This window comes from Monopterus albus, unplaced genomic scaffold, assembly GCF_001952655.1.
Source record: "Monopterus albus unplaced genomic scaffold, M_albus_1.0 scaffold144.1, whole genome shotgun sequence".
Lineage (NCBI taxonomy): Eukaryota > Metazoa > Chordata > Actinopteri > Synbranchiformes > Synbranchidae > Monopterus > Monopterus albus.
The window spans coordinates 253,876-275,250 of record NW_018128024.1 but is presented as its reverse complement, the minus strand read 5'-3'; the positions used below and the strand labels follow the sequence as shown (position 1 = coordinate 275,250).

Sequence of the window (21,375 nt, the reverse complement as noted above, 5' to 3'; positions counted from 1 at the left end):
ATGAAAGATTAGATTCTTCATAAACCATTCAACTCCATTTTATTCAGCTGATAAGAGTAAATAAGGTGAATTAAACAGCAGCCATTTTGATCCTGGAGCTGCTGTTACATGTGCACTTTGCTGGATACAACATTCATAAGCTGGAATACAGAAGGCCATGCAGTTTCCAGACACGTTTACTGCAGCAACCCCTGTTCAACAGATTTGTCAAACAGTATAAAAGTGCTTTTCCAATGGCTTGAATTAACTGCAAAGATGAAAATATTTAATTTGAAGAGTAAAATAGACTGGGAGTTTATTCCCCCCCCCCTCCCCTTTGTGTACTATGTTAAAAGATGTACAATTCTGAGAGCTTTCAAAGCAGAACGCAGTGACAGTAGAGATGAAGGGAAGGAGGGTTTCTGTAGAATTAGACAATTCCTGAAAGGAACCGTGGTGAGTGATTAGTGCTCTTCCAGCCAAGATGGACTGTCCCCACCTGGCATTTTCAGCTTGATGTGGAACTGCTTGAGTGTCTGTTCCAGCTTCTCTTGATTTCCAGCATAGTATGCAGCTATGGCATTGTGGAACAGGAGGAGCTGTTTATGCAGAACCTTCACCTGTTTAGGAACAGGAAGAGAGGAAAAAGAAAAGAGATCATGAGCGGTCTTAATTGATATGTTGGCACAAGCATATCGAGCAGAACAAGCCTCTAGCTGACCTTGTTCTCTTCCAGGAACTTCAGCTTGATGGAGACATCATTTCGCATCCTCTCGTATTTCTCGCGGTGGATTTGGAACTGCAGCTGGGACTGCTCGATCTTGGGCATGGTGGTGGCATCACGTGGCCCTAGGTTCAGCTCTTCTAAATCTGTGCGGTATGCATCATACTCAATCCTAGGGAGGTGTCATTATTTAAAACAATATCAGAACTATAATGTGTGTGAATGGATCACAATACAAAGGGACAATCACATAGCAGAGGAGTATTGTTGTACAGAACATTACTAAATGCAAGTGATGACAGTGTAACCCCCACACCAGCTCCAGTTCACTAGTCTTATTTGACCAACAAAAGGAGACAGTTTGACATTTTTGATGTCTTAAAGCTGCTCTAATTAATTAATCATTAAAAACTTTTAAGTATTTTAGCAATGGGTCCGATGACTCTGCGTTACGTGCAAATGTCACTTATAAGATACTTTTGGACCGGAGGAACTTTTTCATAGCTCATAGAACTGTTAGACAAAGTAAGCCATTTTTTGTCTGTTCAAACCGCAGGAACTGAGAATGATAATAGCTCTTAGAACGCCATAGGTACTCCCCAAGCACAATGGAAACCATGAGTGACGTACATGTATGGTGACTGCAGCAGTGCTGTCATTTTTTAAAAACTGTGTCAGCCGTGTAAACAATAGCCATCACCAGCGGCATGGGGAACTGCCATTCACTAACAGAACCCTCTGCAGAGGGTTAGTGGCTCATTATATAATTGTTAGCAACATATAAAGAAAATACTTACTGGACTTACTGTAACCGCTATGTGTTAACTGTTGTGAGATTGTTAGCTTATCGCTAACAGTAGGCTCGCTTTTAGTGTTGCGTTACTTCAGCGTTCCTACTGGTGGTGCGAATGCAAATAGGAAAAGCCTGTGAAGGTGTGTAGTTCTTGGGGGAACTCCCCAGTGGGGTAGTCCCTAGAACTGTTTGTTCTCAAAGCGCCTATAAGGACAAGCCAGGATAGAAATGCTTTCTCTAAATAATTCTATAAAGTTGACTGAGGATTGGAGCTGGTGCGCAGGCAGAACAAACACATATTGGTGTGTATTACCTGGCTATTTCATACTGTTTTATATTAATCATGGTATCTTCAATTGTCTTTTCCACTAGTGTTTTGACACTGGAGATGAAGAAGTTGATGGCACCCAGCAGTGTCTCTCCATTTTTGGATAGAAGCTTTTGGGTGTCAGCATTGTAAGCAAACTCCTCCTGAAGAACACAATTAAGGACATCAATAGGAGTTTTAATACCAGTTTTAATCAGTACTGCCCTTTATAGTATATGCATTTTTAATAAAAAAACAAAAAACAAAACAAAAACAAATCTACAGTACAGAACATCTATTTTTAACTCTAGAACATAATCATTCTCTTAAAGCAGGGGTGGCCAATTCCAGTCCTCAAGGGCCGCTGTCCTGCTTGTTTTCCAACTATTCCTGCCTGACCTGCTGCTGATTACCTGGCTCAGGTGTGTTCAGCCAGTCAGAAGCTGGAAGATACCATCTTAGATGAAAGTGGAGTGAGGAAAGATAAAGTGAATTGGTATCTTCCAGCTTCTGACTGGCTGAACACACCTGAGCCAGGTAATCAGCAGCAGGTCAGGCAGGGATAGTTGAAAAACAAGCAGGACAGTGGCCCTTGAGGACTGGAATTGGCCACCCCTGACTTAAAGGATAGAATAAAATACACTTATTTATTACTTGTAACGAAGAATATGTATCTGCTATATATGGACTCACATGGAGCTCTGGTGTCTTGAGGCTGAGGTCTGCGAAGGCGTCGCCCAGCTGCTTTTGCGTCTGTATTATCTGGGACAGCTGATTGGCCAGCGTCTGAGCCAGCCTGATCACATACTGGTACTTTCTCTTGTTGTCATGCAGGACGTCGATTTGAGCCTCCAGCTCCAGGTCCACGGTCCTTGAGCCCCGACCCAGCTTCTCTGACAAGATCTGCCTGGTACACTGCAGAGGGCAGGAGGCTTAGTAACAGCACACACTGATAAGAGGCTAATGGCATTTTACTCTGCATTAGGTGACTGTGGGGAATTTGTACTTAAGTCAAGAAGACCATGCAAGAAAAAAAATCAAAGGGTTTAAAAAAAAAAAAAAAGTTTAAAGCAAGAAAAGTTATTGTGGCTGTCAGACAATAAAGGCAAAGTCCAGAGATGTAGAGAGGAACATAGAAATGAATCAAGGAACAGGAGGATTACTTTATATGTGTTGATGCTCCACTTTCTCACTAGGTCCAGTTTTTCCATGGCTGGGTTCTTTAAGTCATCTGAAAGGACCACAGCTCCAGTCTTTGGCTGTGCACCTAAGCAATTAAAAGTCATTCACTTGGTAAGTTATTGGATTCACAGTCTAGGACCTGTGGTGAAAATCAGGGAGGTGCATTTTACTATAATTATCAAACAAGGATTTCAGATTCTCACATAAACAAATGTCAACACAGAACAAATGCTGAATTTAAGGCATTAGAGGATGCTGATGATGTATATGATTATTCACCCCACAAAATTAGTCATGATTACCACTTTGTAAACATAAATAGTCACAGTAGAAGTGAAAAAAAGTGCTTCATTGGGTTTTGGGAATAAAGGGAAAATATTAAAAGACAAGGTGCCCCAAAACTGACAAAATGCATTGCTATATAATGCTAACAGCTAATGCTAACAATGCTAGCTACAGTATCCAACGTTTCATCTTCAAGTCTTTCTTCACTGGAGATTACATAGGAAACAAGTCATTGACAATGATTTAATGTTTCTTTTCTCATAATGTCAAAAACATTAATTAGCCTTAGCTGCTTTTCATCCCCAATTGACTGGAGGTTAAAGTATCAAATGTCCATTTTAATTCACCCAACAATATTATTTATTACACATTTTGTCTAGTTTTAACCTTTTACAACATTTGTCAGTTTCTGAGCTCCACAGTGAAAAACCATTGATGCCAAGGACAAAAAGCCCCAAGCAGGAAAATCCACTAAGATTACATGTGAAAGCAGTTTTCCTTCTAAGCCAAGCAAATGTTTCAGGTATCAAGAGGTTGTATAAGATCTAAGTGTTGAGTATGTAAATGCTTACCATTAACCACTGTAAAGCAGAAAGCTACTTCAGTTAGCACAGACTTGTACAAAGGCAAAGGCTGGAGAGTCAATACACAACAAAGCAGAAGAGGAAAGGTTTAATTCTGAATAAAGGACAGCCTGTGGGAACAAGGAGAGGGGAAGAAACTGACGAAGCCCATGAAAGGTACAGGAGGCTGCTGTTAATTAAGTGAGTAAATTGTGACGATTCAGTATCATCTTGTTCAAATTCCATTGCTGCGGGTACCTTCAGTTTGACTATCGCTGGAAGAGCGCGCCAGGCGGCTAGCGACAGCCGAGCTGGGAGCTACAGATGCCACGGGAGATGTGGGCAGGCTTGCTGATCCTGGGAGATAGTCAGAGTTATGATTCATTAGTATGTCACCCTTGTGTCTGCGTAAGTGTAAGAGGGAAATTCTCATTGATGCTGATTTCCTGTGTGTGTTTTTTAAATTGCTGTGGCTCTCACTGTGCTGCAGGATGAATGTTTTAATGAACAAAAGCCTACCTCAACCAGTGTAAACAACATGGAAAATAGCCATGGCAACACTGCGGTGAATGGGCTACAACAGCTCACTGCTCAATGGGGAGATTTTTATTTGCATTTCTAACAAGCGCATGGTGATGAAAAGGAAAGGAGGGTTACAACCTAGAGATCAGAGAAAACTCATTAAATTCAATAGGATGTCCATCTTTACAAATTCAAATGTCTGCTTTTCAAATTTTACAAAGATTAAAAACCAAAAGCGCAGCACTGGGAACACATCGAGAGAAAGAATGTAAACACAGAATTCCACAAAGCAACCAAATAGTGTAACCAACCAAAATTGTGATGAGATGCAGTGTTACAAAACCCAGAGAGTGATGACCGAGTGCACAGACAAAACACAGGGAGCAATAATAAAATGGTTAAGTGGAGTGTTTACCTTTGTATGGTCTTGACTCAATGATGCCCTCTCTTGTTGAAGCAAAGTTGCTGGAGGTGAGGCAGGTCTCTGAAAGGTTTAGGGCCCCAGGGCCACTGGGGCAAGAGTCCTATGGGGGCGGGAGAGATCCAACAGAAATTATGTTAATGGGTTTAGTGGTTTCAAGTCCACAGGCTGCAATGGCAGATAAGAAATTTAGGCAGTCAGAGAGCACATGCACTCCTATGGGCAATTTAGAGACACCAATCAACCTAAGCTGCATGTCTTTGGACTGTGGGAGGAAGCCGGAGTACCCGGAGAGAACCCACGCAAGCACGGAGAGAACATGCAAACTCCACACAGAAAGGTGGCAATGGCGCTAACCACTGTGCCACCGTGGTGCCCAGTCTTAGGTTTGGTGTTGATATTAAGATGGTGTCTTGGTATCTGGGCTCTTTGGGGAAGCATTCAGTCAGTGATATAGGCTGTTCACTTAACTGGGTTCAAAAGCAGAGACTTCAAGTTGTGCAATATGAAAGAATAACCTATTTTCTGGAATTACCATTATCAGCTGATGACGATTCAGGAAATACCTTCAGAATATGGATGGTTATTGTCAAAAGATGGTACAGAGTTAAAGCGGCATGCATCGTTTCCACAAGTTAGCGGAAGAGTCATCTCTGTGACTCAAGTGTATGTAATACATGAGAGTTGCAAGCTGGGGCTACAACACCAGCTTTCTTGCTGTCTTTTTGGCATTTCATAAACAAAACATTTAATAGAGAAAATAATGGAGCCCTACCATTTTTCACACATTGCCAAAAACCACCAATAATGCACAACTGTTTGCACTTAATTTTATACTAGCAATAGTGTTTTAGTGTTTGTTGAGCCAGTTTATTGAAGGACATACTTAATGTATCAAAATGTGTCAACATCATAACAGGGGAAGTATTGCTGTTAGTCGCAGTCTCTGAAAGACAGGATGTTAACAATCTTTGATTTAGTTTGAGAAGCTGGGTCCGATTGTTTAAGACAATTATACAGCTGTGAAGGTGCTGTTCTCAAAGGTCTCTAAACAAGCCCTTACCCTCTGGTATACTGTCTCAGGGCTCTGATCCAGCTCTCCATTGCTGGTGACTGGGATCTCAGCAGCTGAGCTTCTGTGGGACTCCTCAGCCATTGTGCTCTCCTATAACAAGGAGGGTGAAATGAAGCAGGTTATTGCTCAAAGCTCCTCCTGACAGCTTCAAAGAGAGATCGCCATGAGGGAGAGAGGATCCTCTAGTGGACATGCTAGTTGTGGGCTGCCACCTTGTGGAAACTGCCACAGTGGTAATGACTGGCCTGGGACAGGATTTGATACTGATAATAGGAGTTCAGTGAAATGAAGACATGAAAACAAGATGTACAATTTTAACTTCTAAATGGACAATAACAATCAATATCCCAAACACTAAAACATAATGAGGTTAAGACCAGAAGAATTATGTGAATATATGATAGTTTTACCTCACAGATTAATCAGGCTGATATTTGGTATTTTTAGATAATACAGTAGACATCGACCAACATCTGCGCTGACGAGACCAATTAAATAAAATAAAAAAACATGTCTGCAGATACATCATTTGGAAGGAGCTTGGGGTTTTTTTTTTTTTAAGTTAAATTTTCTGATTAGTTGTGGACTTGTTTTTGAAACAATAAGGGGTGTGCACTTGTTTTTGAAACAATAAGGGGTGTGCAGAGTGTAGCAAACAGAGACACTGCTCATTTTTTATTTTCAAATAAATGCAATAATAAAATAATTTCAAGATTCATTAGTGTTAAAAGTTCATTTAGGTTCAGCAAGCGTGTGTCATTTGTTATTACGTTTTTCTATTTTATCTAATGCAAAAAGAAAAAACACACCACTGTGATATCAACGATCAGCCCCCTTGCTCTCTAAAGATAGACCACTGAAAAACCCATATCGGTCAACCACTAGTTTAAAGCAATGAACATCAGTTTTATTGTTTAACAAAATGGCCTAAAACCTATTGTAATGCGAGATTACACACAAAAAAAGGAGTCAAATCCTAGAAAATTACTGCAAAATGATGCCTATATTCTTGGCAGCCCATCCTCTTTCGACTGTTCCTTGCATTTATTTGTGGGACAGGACAGAGCATAGTAGTATGCTGCTGCATTACAGCATTTACCAGGATATGAAGTTCTTGTGCAACAACAGACACTAATTTTCAACACTCCCCTGTTTTACAACTCTGCTGGATTACTAAATACAGCAGGGTGGAATGTGTTAGGAAGAAAATACTACCATTCTCACTCTTTGCATGCATAAATGAATAGTTTGGTGGAGTTCAGGCATACACTATTTGTTTTGTGAGCCATAAAGGCTAAGGGAAATGCACAAAACCCCACCAATGGCATCGGCTGTGGCTCAGGAGGAGGAGCGGGTCATCTCTTAACCGGAATATTAGCGGTTCGATTCCCGGCTTGTCCAGTCCACATTTTGAAGGGTCCTTGAGCAAGACATAGTTGCTCCCGGTGATGACACCGGTGTGAGTGTGAATGGCCAAACAGTGTGAAAACGCTTTGAGTGTGCTGCAATGCATAGAAAAGCACTATACAAGTATAAGACCATTTACCACTGAAGCTATAGAAAAAAAGGGAATCTCTGTTTTTACGCTGTTGTGGGCTGGGCGGGAGGTAGCACGGACAGGGACAGAAAGAGACTAAGCAAGCTGGTCAAGAGAGCTGGGTCTGTCCTGGGCTGCCCCCTGGATTCCATCGAGGAGGTGGCGGACAGAAGGATGCTGGTAAAACTAACATCCATCATGCACGACCCCTCCCATCCCCTGCACCACACAGTAGAGGCTCTGAACAGTTCCTTTAGCACAAGACTGTTACAGCCCCAGTGTAAGAAGGAGCGTTACCGTAGGTCGTTCCTCCCCACAGCAATCAGACTGTACAATACATCACTGCAGGGATAAGCTAGGTGAAAGTATGAGGGAGTATGTAATAGCCAACTGAGGTGCAATACTCAAATCCTGGGGGTAAAATGCATGGTTAATATGCACATATGTAAATGATGTTCTTGATTATTCCAATACTTGATTCTGTCTATTTTTGAGTACTTGAAATTTGTTTATCAAAATGTGTGTGGTGTTTGTTTCTCATGGTGTTATGTTGTTTGTTCTCCATTGCTGCTGAAACACTGACATTTCCCCATTGAGGGACCAATAAAGTACCTAGTAAAGTTATCTGTGGCATTTGCTTTGCATAGGCAGTATGCAGGATCTCACTGCTGTGACCATGTCAGTGTTTCCTAGCAAATACAAGGCTTTATCTTTTACTGTAAGATTTCAGACCACACTGAATGTCACGTTTATGTCATTCTGTCATCCAACTTGGAAAACCTTGTGCTACAGGTCCAAGCATGGAACTAAATTCTACTTGATGTCAAGTATAATTAAGAATCACATGGAAAAGACTTTGTATAATATTTCTGAATTAGTTCAACAATTTGATAATAATATAAAACACATTAAAAACAGATGACCTTTTGCTTTGATTGCAGTGTGTCATCTGATATCGCACAGTACGTGAGTTTATATAAACAGTTAAAAACTGGTCTTAGAGAACAAGGCTGGATTAAATAAGATGAAGGGTGCGTTACGATGATAAACATAATTTCTCACACGCTCAACCAGATTTTAAAAAGAGACCAACGTCATGATGCATAAACTGATTTCATGTTTCCATGTATGACAAAGACTTTACTTTGTGCCCTGCATCATGTAACAAACACATAAATACTTAAAGGCCATATGATGCCCACAAGCACCACTAGGCTTGTCTAACCACTACCGCAGATAAGGCAGATGAGTCCTCAAGTTTAAACAGGCTGTGTGGCTGAGGCACTTCCATTTTTTAAATTAACTTTGTTTTTAATTTGCTGATCCACACAGTTTCACTTTTGTTCAACTAGCTTAAGCTTTAGCATACCCGGCTATCTATTTGGATTTATATCTTCTCATATAGAAAAACATAATGGGAGCTGAAATGATTCCATCCTCCATATGCAAACACTCTGCAGGAAAGATTACCAGCACTGTTAGACTACTGGACCAGAGACAGTGGTTCAGAGGCTATAATTTAATCAGGCACATGAAAGGGGGCAAGCATGGCATGTCAAGGTTTGCCATTCCCTACAGGTCAGTATCCTGGATACAAGCTAACCTGATGTGGGAGGGAGGGATGGATGGATAACAACAAGGCGCTACTGTAGTTGTCAAATTAGCTGCATCAGCCAAAGAGGAAAGAATCATGTCTCTCCTCACAAGGTACACAAGAACATCACACAACCATGTTGCACAATGCTGAGCTCAAGCTGCATAAAGAGACCTTAAAATTAGGAATCACAAATGAACTGCCTTTGTGGTTACCACCATAAAAGGAGAATCTTTTTTTAATTTTAGATTCTTGCAACCTGATGTACAACACTGCCACTGAGCCCAACACAAAATGTGCACCAACACCCTGATGAGTCACATTCCAGTAACACTGGGACTACCTGAGGATGTGCAGTCAGGAGTCCGAATCCATCTCACTTACCCAGCCACGTGACTGACAGCATGTAGAATTCAAGAGCTCTATGTACACCCAGTTTACAAACAGGGAAACACTGTGAGGAAATGGTGTCATTTACACATAATGTACACTTTCACTCAAAGAGTCAGTGTCAAGCAAAAGAAGACAAACTGGATGGAGTATATACTTACTGATAGTAGGAACCATAAAAATCAAACATGTCATAATACGCATTAAGACAAAACACTCTGAGGAAAGCCAGCATTAACACAAAGCAGAAAAACTGAGTAAATCCCTTGATTGTCCCCAAACACATAAGGTACATCACAAAGCAACACACTCATAATCAGCAAGAAAGCCACCAACTACACCGAGAGCAACAGCTACATCAGCTATTTTACTACAGTCTTATGACATTATTCATGACAAAATTCCATCTAATAACGAACAGATTATATAGGAAAGATACCCCCAACACCACAGCAGATTAAGAGCAAAACAGCCACATGAGCAGGCGCATGGTAAGGAACTGCAAGAAGCGACGGTAAATATCACCTTTGCTTCAATGAGAGAATCTCCATTCTCCTCTGGTGTTTCAACATGAAGATTTGTCTGGTGTCCCCCATTGTCTACACTGCCAGGCGTGTGTGCAGCAACGCCATCCCCCTCACTCTGAATATCCTCATCCTCCTCCTGGACATCCTTGCCACTGATTTCTGCATTTTCTTCAACACTATCAATATCAACGTCGTCAAGCACCTCATCTCCAACATCCTCATCTCTGCTGTTGTCTACACTCTCCTGTTCAACATCCTCACTCAAATTCTCCTTTACTTCGTCAGCGTCCTCACAATCCAGCTGAGCGTCCTCGGCTGAGGTCTTCCCCAATTCAGCCTCAAGACTAACTTCAGACATACCTGAAAACAGATAGATAGGAGGGTATGAACAGGTCCTACCAAGCTAATTACTTATAGCGCACTGCATAGCGGGGTCCTGGTTCATGCATTCTTATTTCAGTCACAGAGCTAAGTATGTGTTTTTCTTGAAAGATAAATTCTTGTTTAACAACATTAACCACTGTTTGAGGTATTTCCAAAATCCTCAAAGACTTTTCTAAGCCTTTGAATTGTTAAAATACTTTACCATAGCTTGACTAAAGATTTTTTTTGCCTGTTGCTCAAGTTACTATTGACTATTTTGTAAGATGGTACCTGGAAATGATACATCTCAAATCAAGAAAACTGTTATCAGAACCAAATCAAAATCATCTTTATTTTATCATGTAACAAAATAAAATATTCATATAGACAAATTAACAACTTTTTTCACTAGTTACTTCCCCAAGAAGGTATTTGATTCTACAGTGTGTGCATTATCATAGATGTTTCTGCAGACACAGCTACATAAAAACATGTGCTGTTCCTCCCAATTTATGTATACAAATAAAAACAAATATACAGTTTTAATCTGCTTAAATCCTACACATCCTGAAAGGTTTTATGTCCTTTTCATCTACACTTTTTGTTTGGATTAGTTTAGGAAACCAGATGCGTAGCCCTGTAACTCAAATCTAATGATAATACATGAAAGGCTTGTGCTGGGCTTATATAAACCCATGCATCTCTACCACTAAAGCGAGACAGACTCAAATGGATGAACAAAATATAAACAGGTTGCTGTATAAACTACTTTCCAAACAGAAATCACAAATCTGCTATGACAACTATGTCTGAGGTACCGTAGATACTACTGGCAGCGCACGGGCCTTTATCCCCTGTAAAGGCACTGTGACTTGCTATTGTGACGTTATAAACTGGTGCTTTTATCAGTAAGACGTGGATGTTGATACTTGTTAAACATTACAGCTATTTGTCACGTTTTTAATCTCTAACATTACACACAGAACTGAACGGTCAGGAAAAGTCACGTGACCTGCGAGGGCGTCCAAAAGTGATTAAAAAAACACTTTGTAGAAACGTTACATCACTTTTGTTGTTTTTAAACGTGCTATATAAATACATTTTGACTGACTGGTTGATAATAAAAGTGTTGTATAGAATGTTTAAGGCCAAGCAAACATAATACGTTTGGAAAATAACCATTTAACAGACCTTTCAGTAGCTTTACTCCAAGTCAGTTAGCATGAAGATGTCCAGTAATCTGTCTTAACGTGGACATATCAGAGCCGTTGACATAGTGCTAGCTAACATTAACGTAGCTAAACAGCAAACAATACAGATATAGAACTTGTGACAAACTTCACAAAAAGCACGTAAAAATACTCGATATGAGCGTACTACTTCACTAGATATGAAACTCAAAACCACAAGGAAATGGCGATGATCAAAACTTTTGTTAACGTTACCTGTAAGTGGCCGTGGCTAACTATTTAGCTGTAAACTGTTAGCCCTTGTAGTAACGCTAGTTCACTGAAAACCTCGATACCGTGGGCACCAGGGGTTTTCCTAAGAAGCACTGCGCCTACAGTTAATGCAAACGTTGAACATATATTCTGCCAACTTATCATCGGTGGTCCTCGACTCTCCACAGGCACGCTAGACTTGCTGTTTGAACCCCGGAAAGACCGATCCACTATGCACACCCTCGGCTGTCAGCCGAAGCCCTCATCATTTGCGGCATACGATCTCCCCCTGCTGTTCAAATACACTGTCTACTATTTGTATACAATATGCTGTATGTCATAATCAGAATCACTGACCAGGTGTGTTGGGCACACGAGGAATTTTTTTTGACTCTGCCTCTTAGACAGTGGCTCTTAATGTGTATATACAACGTGTAAGGCAACGAGTAGACAAGTAAACAAGATACAACTGAGAGAACAAAAAAGAAACAGAATATGCAAACAAGAAAAAATAATGTGCATTAGGAAAATAAAAATACTTATAAATATAGAACTGATTATTTGGTGATTTTTAGAACTGAGTAAAACATTCACACAAATTGTAATTAAAATGTGAAAATGAGCGGAATAGACTACTGGCTTTGTCGTTAATGTTTATCTCAGGTACAACTACAACCCTTTCCTTGTAACTTCCTACAATGTGCTACTTAACAACAAACTCAATTTCCCATAAGCTCCGGTTTCGGGGACGCACAGTTAAGCTGAAGCCTGTCCAGTCAGAAGCCATATTGGAATCTATGAAGAAGGTTTGCACTTTGATGGAACGGAGTGTCTGTCGTTTTGGGAGTCTTTAAATCGTTATCCCGGATTTATACCCGAGTGATTACGCAAGGCATTCCACTTGACACCCTGACAAGTCTGGACGGCAAGTTGTCTCGCTTCTTCTGTGGAAAAAATGAGTCCAACCGATGCTAAACGTGGGGCTAAACGCAGGAAGAACAAGCGGGGCGGTGGCAGTAGCTGCAGTACTGTCTGCAATACCAGCGGTGGCAAGGCCGGGGTTGCCTCGGCCCTAGGCTGTGCAGGAACACCTGCCTCTGTCGTCAGCTTTTTAACACCTGGGAGTACAGGCAGCGGGAATGTAGGGTCCATTACGGGCATAAACGGAGAGGTAAGAGTGTCACACACTGTTAACCAGTGGATGTCAAAACGGGGGCGACTGGCTAGCAGCGTTATCAACGACACAAATCTGAATTGGGCCCGAGACTGATATGGTGAAGGCAGCTAGCTAACTAACCTATGCAAAGTAGCTCGAAATTAACTGGCTAAATTACCACTAATGCTGGTTGTTAGGCTTTGTGAAACCCCGTGACACTTAATAAGCGATACAAGTTAGCTGGCAGTGTAGTTTAACAGGCCTTATTGTGTTGTAACGAACTGCCGTAAACACCAGTTTACTTAGTCTTGGCAGAACGTTGATTGCCACCGTTAGCTTGTGTTAATAAACCGTAGATAACCACAACTTAGAAACGACTGTGCATTATTTTGAGCTAATACAGATCAGGGGGTGGAAATTACAGTGACCAAGTCAAGATCAGTCGTGAGTATAATTACACTGAACACAGCTGGCCCACAGACTTGACATTACACAGATAAACATTAATGCTAGCTAATGCTAACGGTTAAGAGTAACTACTAGCTAACAACTTAAGCCCCGTCGGCCTTGATGTGTTTTTACAACCTAACCGTGCAAATTTTCTTTATATAAAGGTTTAAAGAGCTTGTATTTTAGGCTATGATCAAAATTATTTCTTATGGCTGGACTGGCATCGTACTAACTTCAGTTGTCCAAGCCATACACTTTAAATTGACACAAAACCAGTAGCATACATTGGCACCATAGGATTACAGCTAATTTCTTTGCAGCTTTTCAGTTGCCCAAGTCATGAATGTCGTTTGTTTTGTTTTTTTGGGGGGGGCGGCGCTCACTATCATCTTCATTAAATGTGTCTTTCAGGCATTGCGAGTATATTTAATGAGTTGTTCGAACTATAATGCTCATCAAAGTATTAGCAAATGTGTTTACAGAAGTATGTACAAACGGCCATCCCTTTGCAAATAACCCCATTCTTTGGATGCTGTGAACACAGATCTTGAACATCATGAGAACCACTTCCACTAGAAAGGAAATAATGCACTGAGGAAAAATGCTCTAAGATGAAATGCTTAAAATGGGATATGCTGTGGCAACAATCACAGTCCCAAACTTTGTGGTTTCTTTACCTATGTTGATATACAGTTGTCTAATTGTTGTATACAGCTGTATGTGCACCACTATGTCATATTTAATTTTTGGAGCCAAATGTTCCATTATTATTTTTCTAACCAGCCGAGATTTATGCAAAATACCAAAAAGCAAATAAAACCTTATCTGTATGCATGGCTCGTTTTAACTAGTGGCAAGTGGAAAAAATAAATTTGGGTGAACTGGGTCTCAAATATTAAATCATGAATCATAAATGCATTATATTTAGATGCATTGTTTATTTTGTCTGTCTTGCACTGCAGGTTGATACAGGCTTGACTGTATTGCTTATCAGCCTTCTGACTTGAATTTGCATCACATGGATAGCTCTGAAGCTTAAATCATACAGAGCTCTGCTTCACCAAGTAAAGATTTGAAACATCATACAATAATTAGCCCACTCATCAAGTCAGCCTTAGATTGCAAATAAAATCTTCAATCTGTGAAGTGATTCTTTCGAAGACTGTCCTAGTATAACGTTTACTAACTGTAATTGGTCTCTTCTGGGTAAACACTGAGTTATTTGTATCCCACAGGTCAAAGTGAACAACAGTGTAACACCGCAGTTCACGGAAGGGCCGGTGAACGCTGATTTCTCTGGAGTCCTTCAGGTAAACTTGCATCTGGTGTTTCAGAAGTTCATGTAACACCACTATAAGATTTTTCTTTGCTGATTACTCAGAAGCATCTTTCTATCAACATTCAGTTGTATATCATGCGACTATCATCAAAACATTTCCTAATGGGTAACTTTTACATAAACTGAAATGAATATTTGTAAACCTAGAAAAAAAGCAGCTAACCTGCGAATCACAGCATAGGGACATTTGGTGATGTCATTCGGTGTATTATTCAGAACCAGCTATTTCACACAGCACATGTTGTGAAGCAGATAATACTTGATAAAATGTCATATAGTTGTTAACCTAAGCTATCTCACAATGCTTGGTTGGTTGTTTTTATGTTATAAACACTGATTGTGTTGTACTGCTAAAACATTACTTTAAATAGGTCAAGCAAAGGTCACCATTTTGATTACAAAGTCTCAAATGGTGTAAAATCAATTGTTATACCCTGAAAGTAAAAACGTAGAACTTTTCAGGTACTTCTTTGTTATATCAAAAGTGTGCTAAAATGTGACAATGTATCAAATAAACAATGAACAGTTTTAATTGTTACACCCATTCTGACCTCTGTAGAATACCAAAATATACTGGCAAAACACAAACACAGTGGTTTACTGTTCTGCTTTTTAGTATAGCAACCATTCAATCATTGCCCAAGGAGTTGGTGATGTTGAGAAACCCACAGATTTATATTCTTCGGTGAACAACCTCTAAACTGCAGCCGAAATGGATGCAGAACAGCCTTCTTTCTATAATCCTAAAGCCATATTGCTCCCTGACATACACTGTCATTTTGGATATCATTAAGTGAAACTTCTGGCTGCTAATTATGTGTTTGTGTCACTCTGCGGTTCACTCACTGTCAGGGTTGTGCATTAGGAAAAGATTTCAGTGTTTGAATGAAGTGCAGCGGGGTGGTTTAGACAGCTGTGTGCCAGGAGTGCACTGTGCTACCAAAGACTGGAGTGTGATGCGGTTTAATATGTACCACATAAATCTTGGAGCCAGTGTCGAACAACAGTTTTTCTTTCAAAATTGCTTGTTATAAGCCTCTTGTGAACACAGTAACTGTATGCAGATTATCAAGTAGCTGTGTACCTCATCTATTTTTCTTTACTTCCTCCCTCCAAAGACCCCTTTCACATTTGGCTTAAACCAGCGTGCACCCTACACGGCCGGTGATCGTTGCCTCTTATGCCGATGTGAGCGTAAAGACAGTGCCATGCCTTCAGAAACAGGGATCTTGGGCCAGAATGGTACATTACAGTCTGCCAAGACACCCAGTGCCCTTCAGCTGCCTCTATGGGTGTGCTCTGACTGCAGGCGCACAGTCGAGAAGGAGGATCGACACACTGCTCTGGAGCAGTCGTTGGGGGTAAGTTACTGGGGTATAAGCTTTGAGCTTTAAAGTTGTTAAAGTTCTAAAATGACCGGCAGAGGTTTGTGGCTTTAGCGGGAGGACTGTAAGCTTGCTGGTTTTTTGAATGATATCACTGTTTTCAAACAGATGCCAATTATCTGCAGTTTAACTCACACAGCTGTGGTCAGTATTTCAATATATGGTGTAGCTCTTGTGTTCACTTGGCACCTCTGGTTCTTTGCCAGAAAGGATAAAACAGATGCAACGATCAGAAGCAGCTGCTGCAGAGAATGGAATAATAGACATTCTATCGTTTAATTTTTTGACTTGGCTTCACTTTGAACTATGGCTAGATAATAGGTCAAATATGCAATGTCTGTCAAGTTCCAAGAACAAAGATCATGTTTTCAAACATATTCTTACTTTCACATTATTTTTGTGCTTGTTGGATTTCCTTTTACACATTAGAGCATAACTTTAAATATCCTCTCAGGCCTGCACTCTATAGATGCCATGATGTCTGTGGCTCAGTACTTCCTATAGAAAGGGCGCCTTTATGTTAGGCAACCCGTGCTGTGTGCCCAGCTTGTGTCTTTGTAAGGACGGCACAAATATAGCTGTGTACGAACCTTGTGATTCCAACACGCCATTTTTTTTTTTTTATTATTGGTATACAAAGCAGTGTTTCCCACAAAATTCTATTCTACTTGTGGCAGTAGCTCACGTTGGGGGTCATGCTTTCACTTGTATATATGTATATATAAAATTAAATATAGTAATGCTATAGTGCTGTTCATCTGACCTGCCCCTTCCGCACTAGATCTCCCACAGCAGCAGCATGTTGGCGGCTGCCCTCTTCCTATATATCTCTCTCCAGCTGTCTCTTCCTGACCCCCTCTCGCTGCTTCAGCAGCACTGGTTGAAACCAGTAAATATTTGAAACAAATCAATTGGATCACTAATCACACTGGTCGGACTGATCAGCTTTCCAACTTGTGTTTTTTGATATTCTCCTGGACTGAGGGGCATGGAGCGACTGAGCAAATGCATGGACTGTACACAGTACTACACTGAAATAAGATTGAACCTATTTTAAATGAATATGTGGCGGTCAGTGTTGACACTGTGTATGGAAAACACTACAAAGTCACCTTTCTTCCGCCTGCTTTGGCTTTATAAGAGTGTAATTAATAAAATACTTAAACTTTTTACTGCACTTTTAGTTCATTACCTCCATTTCCTTTTATTACTAAATATTTTCTTTTCTGTTTGATTATGAGTGAAACAGTGAGCAGGAAAAATAGGTAGTCGTACTATAGACATCAAGAAATAATTTTGATCATAGCCTAAAGTTTGGGTAACGTTTCCTCTGCCATGGGAGTGGGTGCCTTGGCTGGGTTTGGTTTCCTCCTCAGTGTATTGTTCTGTTGCATCCTTTCAGTAGGTTGTGTACTATGCTGACTCACAGTAATCATGGCTCTGTAGTAAATAAGGCCAAACCACTGTAAAGCAGCCACAGAAAGTTTGGGTTAACAGACATTTGACTCATAATTATATGACAGAAGTCTGGTATCCTAGCAATGATTAAATCAGAAACCACTGAGGTTCTTGATAGAGTCACTGAGGTTAGCAAAGTTGATGCTAAGATATAACAATAATCAGACCCCTGTGATGCTCAGTTCAGGATTAATAGTTATAGCCTTTGGGGGGGGGGCGACAGTGGGGCAGTGGGTGGAGCAAGCGCCTCCCAACCAGAAGGTCAAAGGTTCTAATTTCGGTGCCAGCAGTCTACATGTCGAAGTGTGTGGGCAAGACACCCCCCCTCCCCCCCAGTTGCCCATGATGGCAGCCCGGGGCCGTCGGCTCCAAACAAAATTTCGTTGTGCATGTTACAATGACCAAAAAAAAAATAAAGCTTCTATATTTCTTTCTGGGCAAGCCAAATACTAATAAATACAAAGAATCTGCCCACATTCACATTATATGCTTTATTTTTGCTTTGCTATACATTTCTGTTAATATACATGTGTGCTAGTCATATGAAGTGCCATCATCATTGATATTTATGATTCATTAACATCACAGGAACACTTTTATTAAATAAAGATTTGCTCACTTGTATCTTGAGGAAGCTGAAGATTGTTTTGTGTCTTGGCCTGCTGTTTTTCTTATTTCCCACAGAGCCAGGATTTTCTTTTGCACATGCCTCCTGTGGGTAATAGAAACCTGGGCCAGGTGGCAGCCACAGGAGACAGACTTACCACTGCTGCGCCCACACTACCCATGCTCCCTGCCCCAGACCTCACCGCACCAATGCCTGCTGATACAGTGTGTAGCTGCGAAGCCTGCAATGAGAGACGGTCAATACAGATTGATTGCCTTTGAAGTACACTTGTGTTCATGTTAGTAAATTTATTCTTGGCGTGTTTTAATACAATCTTTATAAATGTGTGCCCTGAATTATAGGGAGATCTCTGCTGAGTCAGAGAGGGAGTCACAGCAACTCCAGAACCACTGGTCAGAGGTTCGCTACCTGGTGCGCTGCATCTACCGTCAGACAGGAACACCGCTAGCAGACGATCATGACCAGCCCTTAGAGAGAGACAAGGAGGGCATGAAAGAGCTGGTGGACAGGTATAACAAAAAATATAGCTCCACTTAACATCTTTCTGATATGCTTCTGTCTTTTAAGGTACAGCATGTGTCCACTAGGGGTCTCTATTGAACAGCACATTGATGCTGAAAACAAGCTTCTGTAAAAACTGTCAGTTTCAGTTTCTTTCAAAGGCCTCTATCGATCAGGTTAAAAGCCACTTAAAATGGCATCCTTACTTCATTAACAAATTATTCTCTGTTGAAAAAAATATGTTGGACCATACCATGACTCAATGAGGCATCCTTTGAAACTGTAGACCAAGGGAAGAATAAGGAGACTGTCCAGTCTCGATTTCTATCTTGATTGTTTTATTTTCCTCCTGTAGACTGTGTGAGAAGGACCCCTACCAGCTGTATCAACGCTTGGAGCAGCAAGCTCGTGAATACGTATTGGAAATGAAGGTGCGACTACTGAAGCACCTCTCTGCAGGCTCCAAGACTACAGGACCAGCAGGGACTGTGCCTGCAGCTCAGGGTCCTCCTCAGGCCCACCAGTTTATCTCCCTGCTGCTGGAGGAGTACAGTGCCCTATGCCAAGCTGCACGCACCATCAGCAGCTTCCTACTCACCCTGGTCAGTTTGTCTTTTTGTGTAATCAGAATTATCTGTCATGCACAGCAGTGTTTTCCCTACTCAAGAATGAAAGTGCATATCTGTCTTTACTGTATTTTTACCTACCTAAATCTTTTTTTCCCTTCAGGAGAATGAGCACCTCCAGAAATTCCAGGTGACGTGGGAGCTGCACAACAAGCACCTTTTTGAGAATCTGGTGTTCTCTGAAACGATCTTGCACAGCAGTTTACCTGCACTGGTTGCACAGTTGAAGTAAGACAGTTTTTGGTTAAAGGACGATACTGTGACTTTGAATTAGACATTATTATGATTTCTTACCCACATTAGACTTGGACTCCATTTAATTTTTCAGATGTACTGTTGTAGTCAAAGTAAATGTCTTGCCGCCCTGTGCCTTATTCTTAATCCACTTTTTTCCCCAGACATGGCACAGCCTCCCATGATTCATACAACGAAGACATGTACAGAACCTTGTTAGAGAGCTACCAGCAGCTACAACAGGAGATGACCTCAGTGGCTGCTGAATGGCAGGAATGTGAAAAGAGGATTGATGACTATGTAGATGAACAGGTACACACATTCATTCAAGATACTTTAATGAAAAGATGGTACTTGATAAATGAGTAGTAATTAGCAATAAGGTCTAAAGGTGCGACTCTTCTGCAGCTGCTTTTTAAGGTGGAGGGCCAGAGTCTCACCAACCAAAGAACTGCGCCACACAAGTCTTTGATTAGCAAAAACGTAAGACTTTAAAGCACCATTTGAACATAGTTATGCAATTTAGTTATTTCTAATTTATGGGAGTAGATGTTCCTTTCATTATGTGCCCATTTCCAGACTTTGAAGACTAAGCAGAGGATGCTAAAGGAAGACTGGGAGTTCTTCAAGCAGAGGAGATTTATAGAAGAACAGGTGTGCTACAATAACCTGAAGCCAGATTAAAATGTGCACTTTCCACTTCAGAGCTGTTTTATTTTGTTCTTTTTATAGCTACCTAACAGTAAGAAGTCCCCCAGCAGCGATAACAATTTCACAGACACTATGAGGATGCTGTCATCTCGTCTAAGTATTCCAGACTGTCCAAACTGCAATTACCGAAGAAGGTGAGTTCTGATTAACTAGTCTGCCATCTGTTGCCTGGTTTGAGATCAGTTCACATTCGGTGTCCAGTTCAGCTAAATTGGACTCAGGTTGTTAGGAGAGATCTTAACACAGAAGTTGTAGTCGGGTTGCAGACCTGAACAACCAGATCAAGAACCTTTAAAGAAAGTGATCTTGGTCTGGTCAAAAATAAATTCTGGAGCAGTTTGTGGTGTGAACCTGATCCGACCTCAACCTGGCCCAAGTACAAGGCACATTTTGCAAACATGAGCTAAATGGTCCCCAGAGCTTGGTACTATTTGTAGTATTGGATGAGTTTTAGCAAAATCAATAGTTGCTAGTAGCTAGCCTGAAAAATTCATGAAGGTCTGACCTAGACTAGCATTAAAATGTTGCTTGCCTAATATGCAGATAGATTCTTCCTGGTTTTACTTGCTTACTCCAACTTGCTAGAAGAATTGATGAATTTGTAATTCATACTAAAATTACTCAATTTATTCCCAGTAGGAGGGGATACTTGTCTCTTCATATAATTGCATTACCAAAATACGAAAAACCATTTAACTTATTGAAATGTGAATGAATTTGTTTGTACAGTGTGAATTTGACTAATGTGGTAAATTGACAATTGGTATAGTGGCATGTTGGTTTAACGATTATTGGAATAATCATTTTGTTGGTATTGCTCACCCCAACCGATAGATGCACATGTGATGATTGTAGTCTCTCGCACATCCTGACATGCGGCATTATGGACTCTCCCATCTCCGAGGACCTCCACATCAAGCTGCCTCTACAAGGGGATCCTCCTCAGGATTACCTGTCAGAGGTGCACCCTCCCAGCCTCTCCTCTGGCAGCTCAGCATCTGGCTCCAACTCCAGTTCTCCCATTACCATTCAGCAACATCCAAGGCTCATTCTGCCTGAAGGGGATACACACACTTTGTAAGTCAGCCAGTCACTGTCAGTGTAAACTTTCAAGTAAACTGTTAATGTAGAGCTTTAGGCATGGTTTAATATTGTCTATATTAGATCACTATGATTGCACAGC

The 21,375-nt window shown here is 40.9% G+C and overlaps 2 protein-coding genes across 7 annotated transcripts in view; one reads left to right on the top strand and one right to left on the bottom strand.

Moving 5' to 3' along the window:
- Positions 1 to 13: 13 nt before the first annotated feature.
- On the bottom strand, positions 14 to 12,086 carry arfip1 (ADP-ribosylation factor interacting protein 1 (arfaptin 1)). 5 transcript variants are annotated; one of them, XM_020614340.1, is made up of 10 exons: positions 11,708 to 12,007; positions 11,454 to 11,506; positions 5,840 to 5,941; positions 4,771 to 4,879; positions 4,092 to 4,190; positions 2,967 to 3,070; positions 2,497 to 2,718; positions 1,810 to 1,967; positions 701 to 875; positions 14 to 599 (listed from the first exon to the last, which is right to left on the bottom strand). In XM_020614340.1, exons 3-10 carry the CDS (start codon positions 5,930 to 5,932, stop codon positions 444 to 446), a joined length of 1,116 nt encoding a protein of 371 aa, XP_020469996.1. In that variant the 5' UTR covers positions 5,933 to 5,941; positions 11,454 to 11,506; positions 11,708 to 12,007; the 3' UTR covers positions 14 to 443. The 5 variants fall into 5 exon arrangements, with proteins under 5 accessions (XP_020469996.1, XP_020469993.1, XP_020469997.1 ...); XM_020614337.1 differs by lacking the exon at positions 11,454 to 11,506 and adding an exon at positions 9,898 to 10,259; XM_020614341.1 differs by lacking the exons at positions 11,454 to 11,506; positions 11,708 to 12,007 and adding an exon at positions 12,062 to 12,086.
- Positions 12,087 to 12,471: 385 nt separating this feature from the next.
- fam193a (family with sequence similarity 193 member A) overlaps positions 12,472 to 21,375 on the top strand; it is a 17,071-nt gene continuing 8,167 nt past the window's right edge. For both annotated transcript variants that reach the window (XM_020614314.1, XM_020614313.1), the window contains exons 1-12: positions 12,472 to 12,875; positions 14,546 to 14,620; positions 15,768 to 16,010; positions 18,177 to 18,355; positions 18,462 to 18,629; positions 18,977 to 19,223; positions 19,351 to 19,475; positions 19,646 to 19,793; positions 19,890 to 19,964; positions 20,061 to 20,135; positions 20,214 to 20,326; positions 21,027 to 21,269. In XM_020614314.1, the coding sequence (XP_020469970.1) occupies positions 12,660 to 12,875; positions 14,546 to 14,620; positions 15,768 to 16,010; positions 18,177 to 18,355; positions 18,462 to 18,629; positions 18,977 to 19,223; positions 19,351 to 19,475; positions 19,646 to 19,793; positions 19,890 to 19,964; positions 20,061 to 20,135; positions 20,214 to 20,326; positions 21,027 to 21,269 (1,907 nt within the window). In that variant the 5' untranslated portion in view covers positions 12,472 to 12,659. The remainder of the gene's footprint in view (positions 12,876 to 14,545; positions 14,621 to 15,767; positions 16,011 to 18,176; positions 18,356 to 18,461; positions 18,630 to 18,976; positions 19,224 to 19,350; positions 19,476 to 19,645; positions 19,794 to 19,889; positions 19,965 to 20,060; positions 20,136 to 20,213; positions 20,327 to 21,026; positions 21,270 to 21,375) is intronic.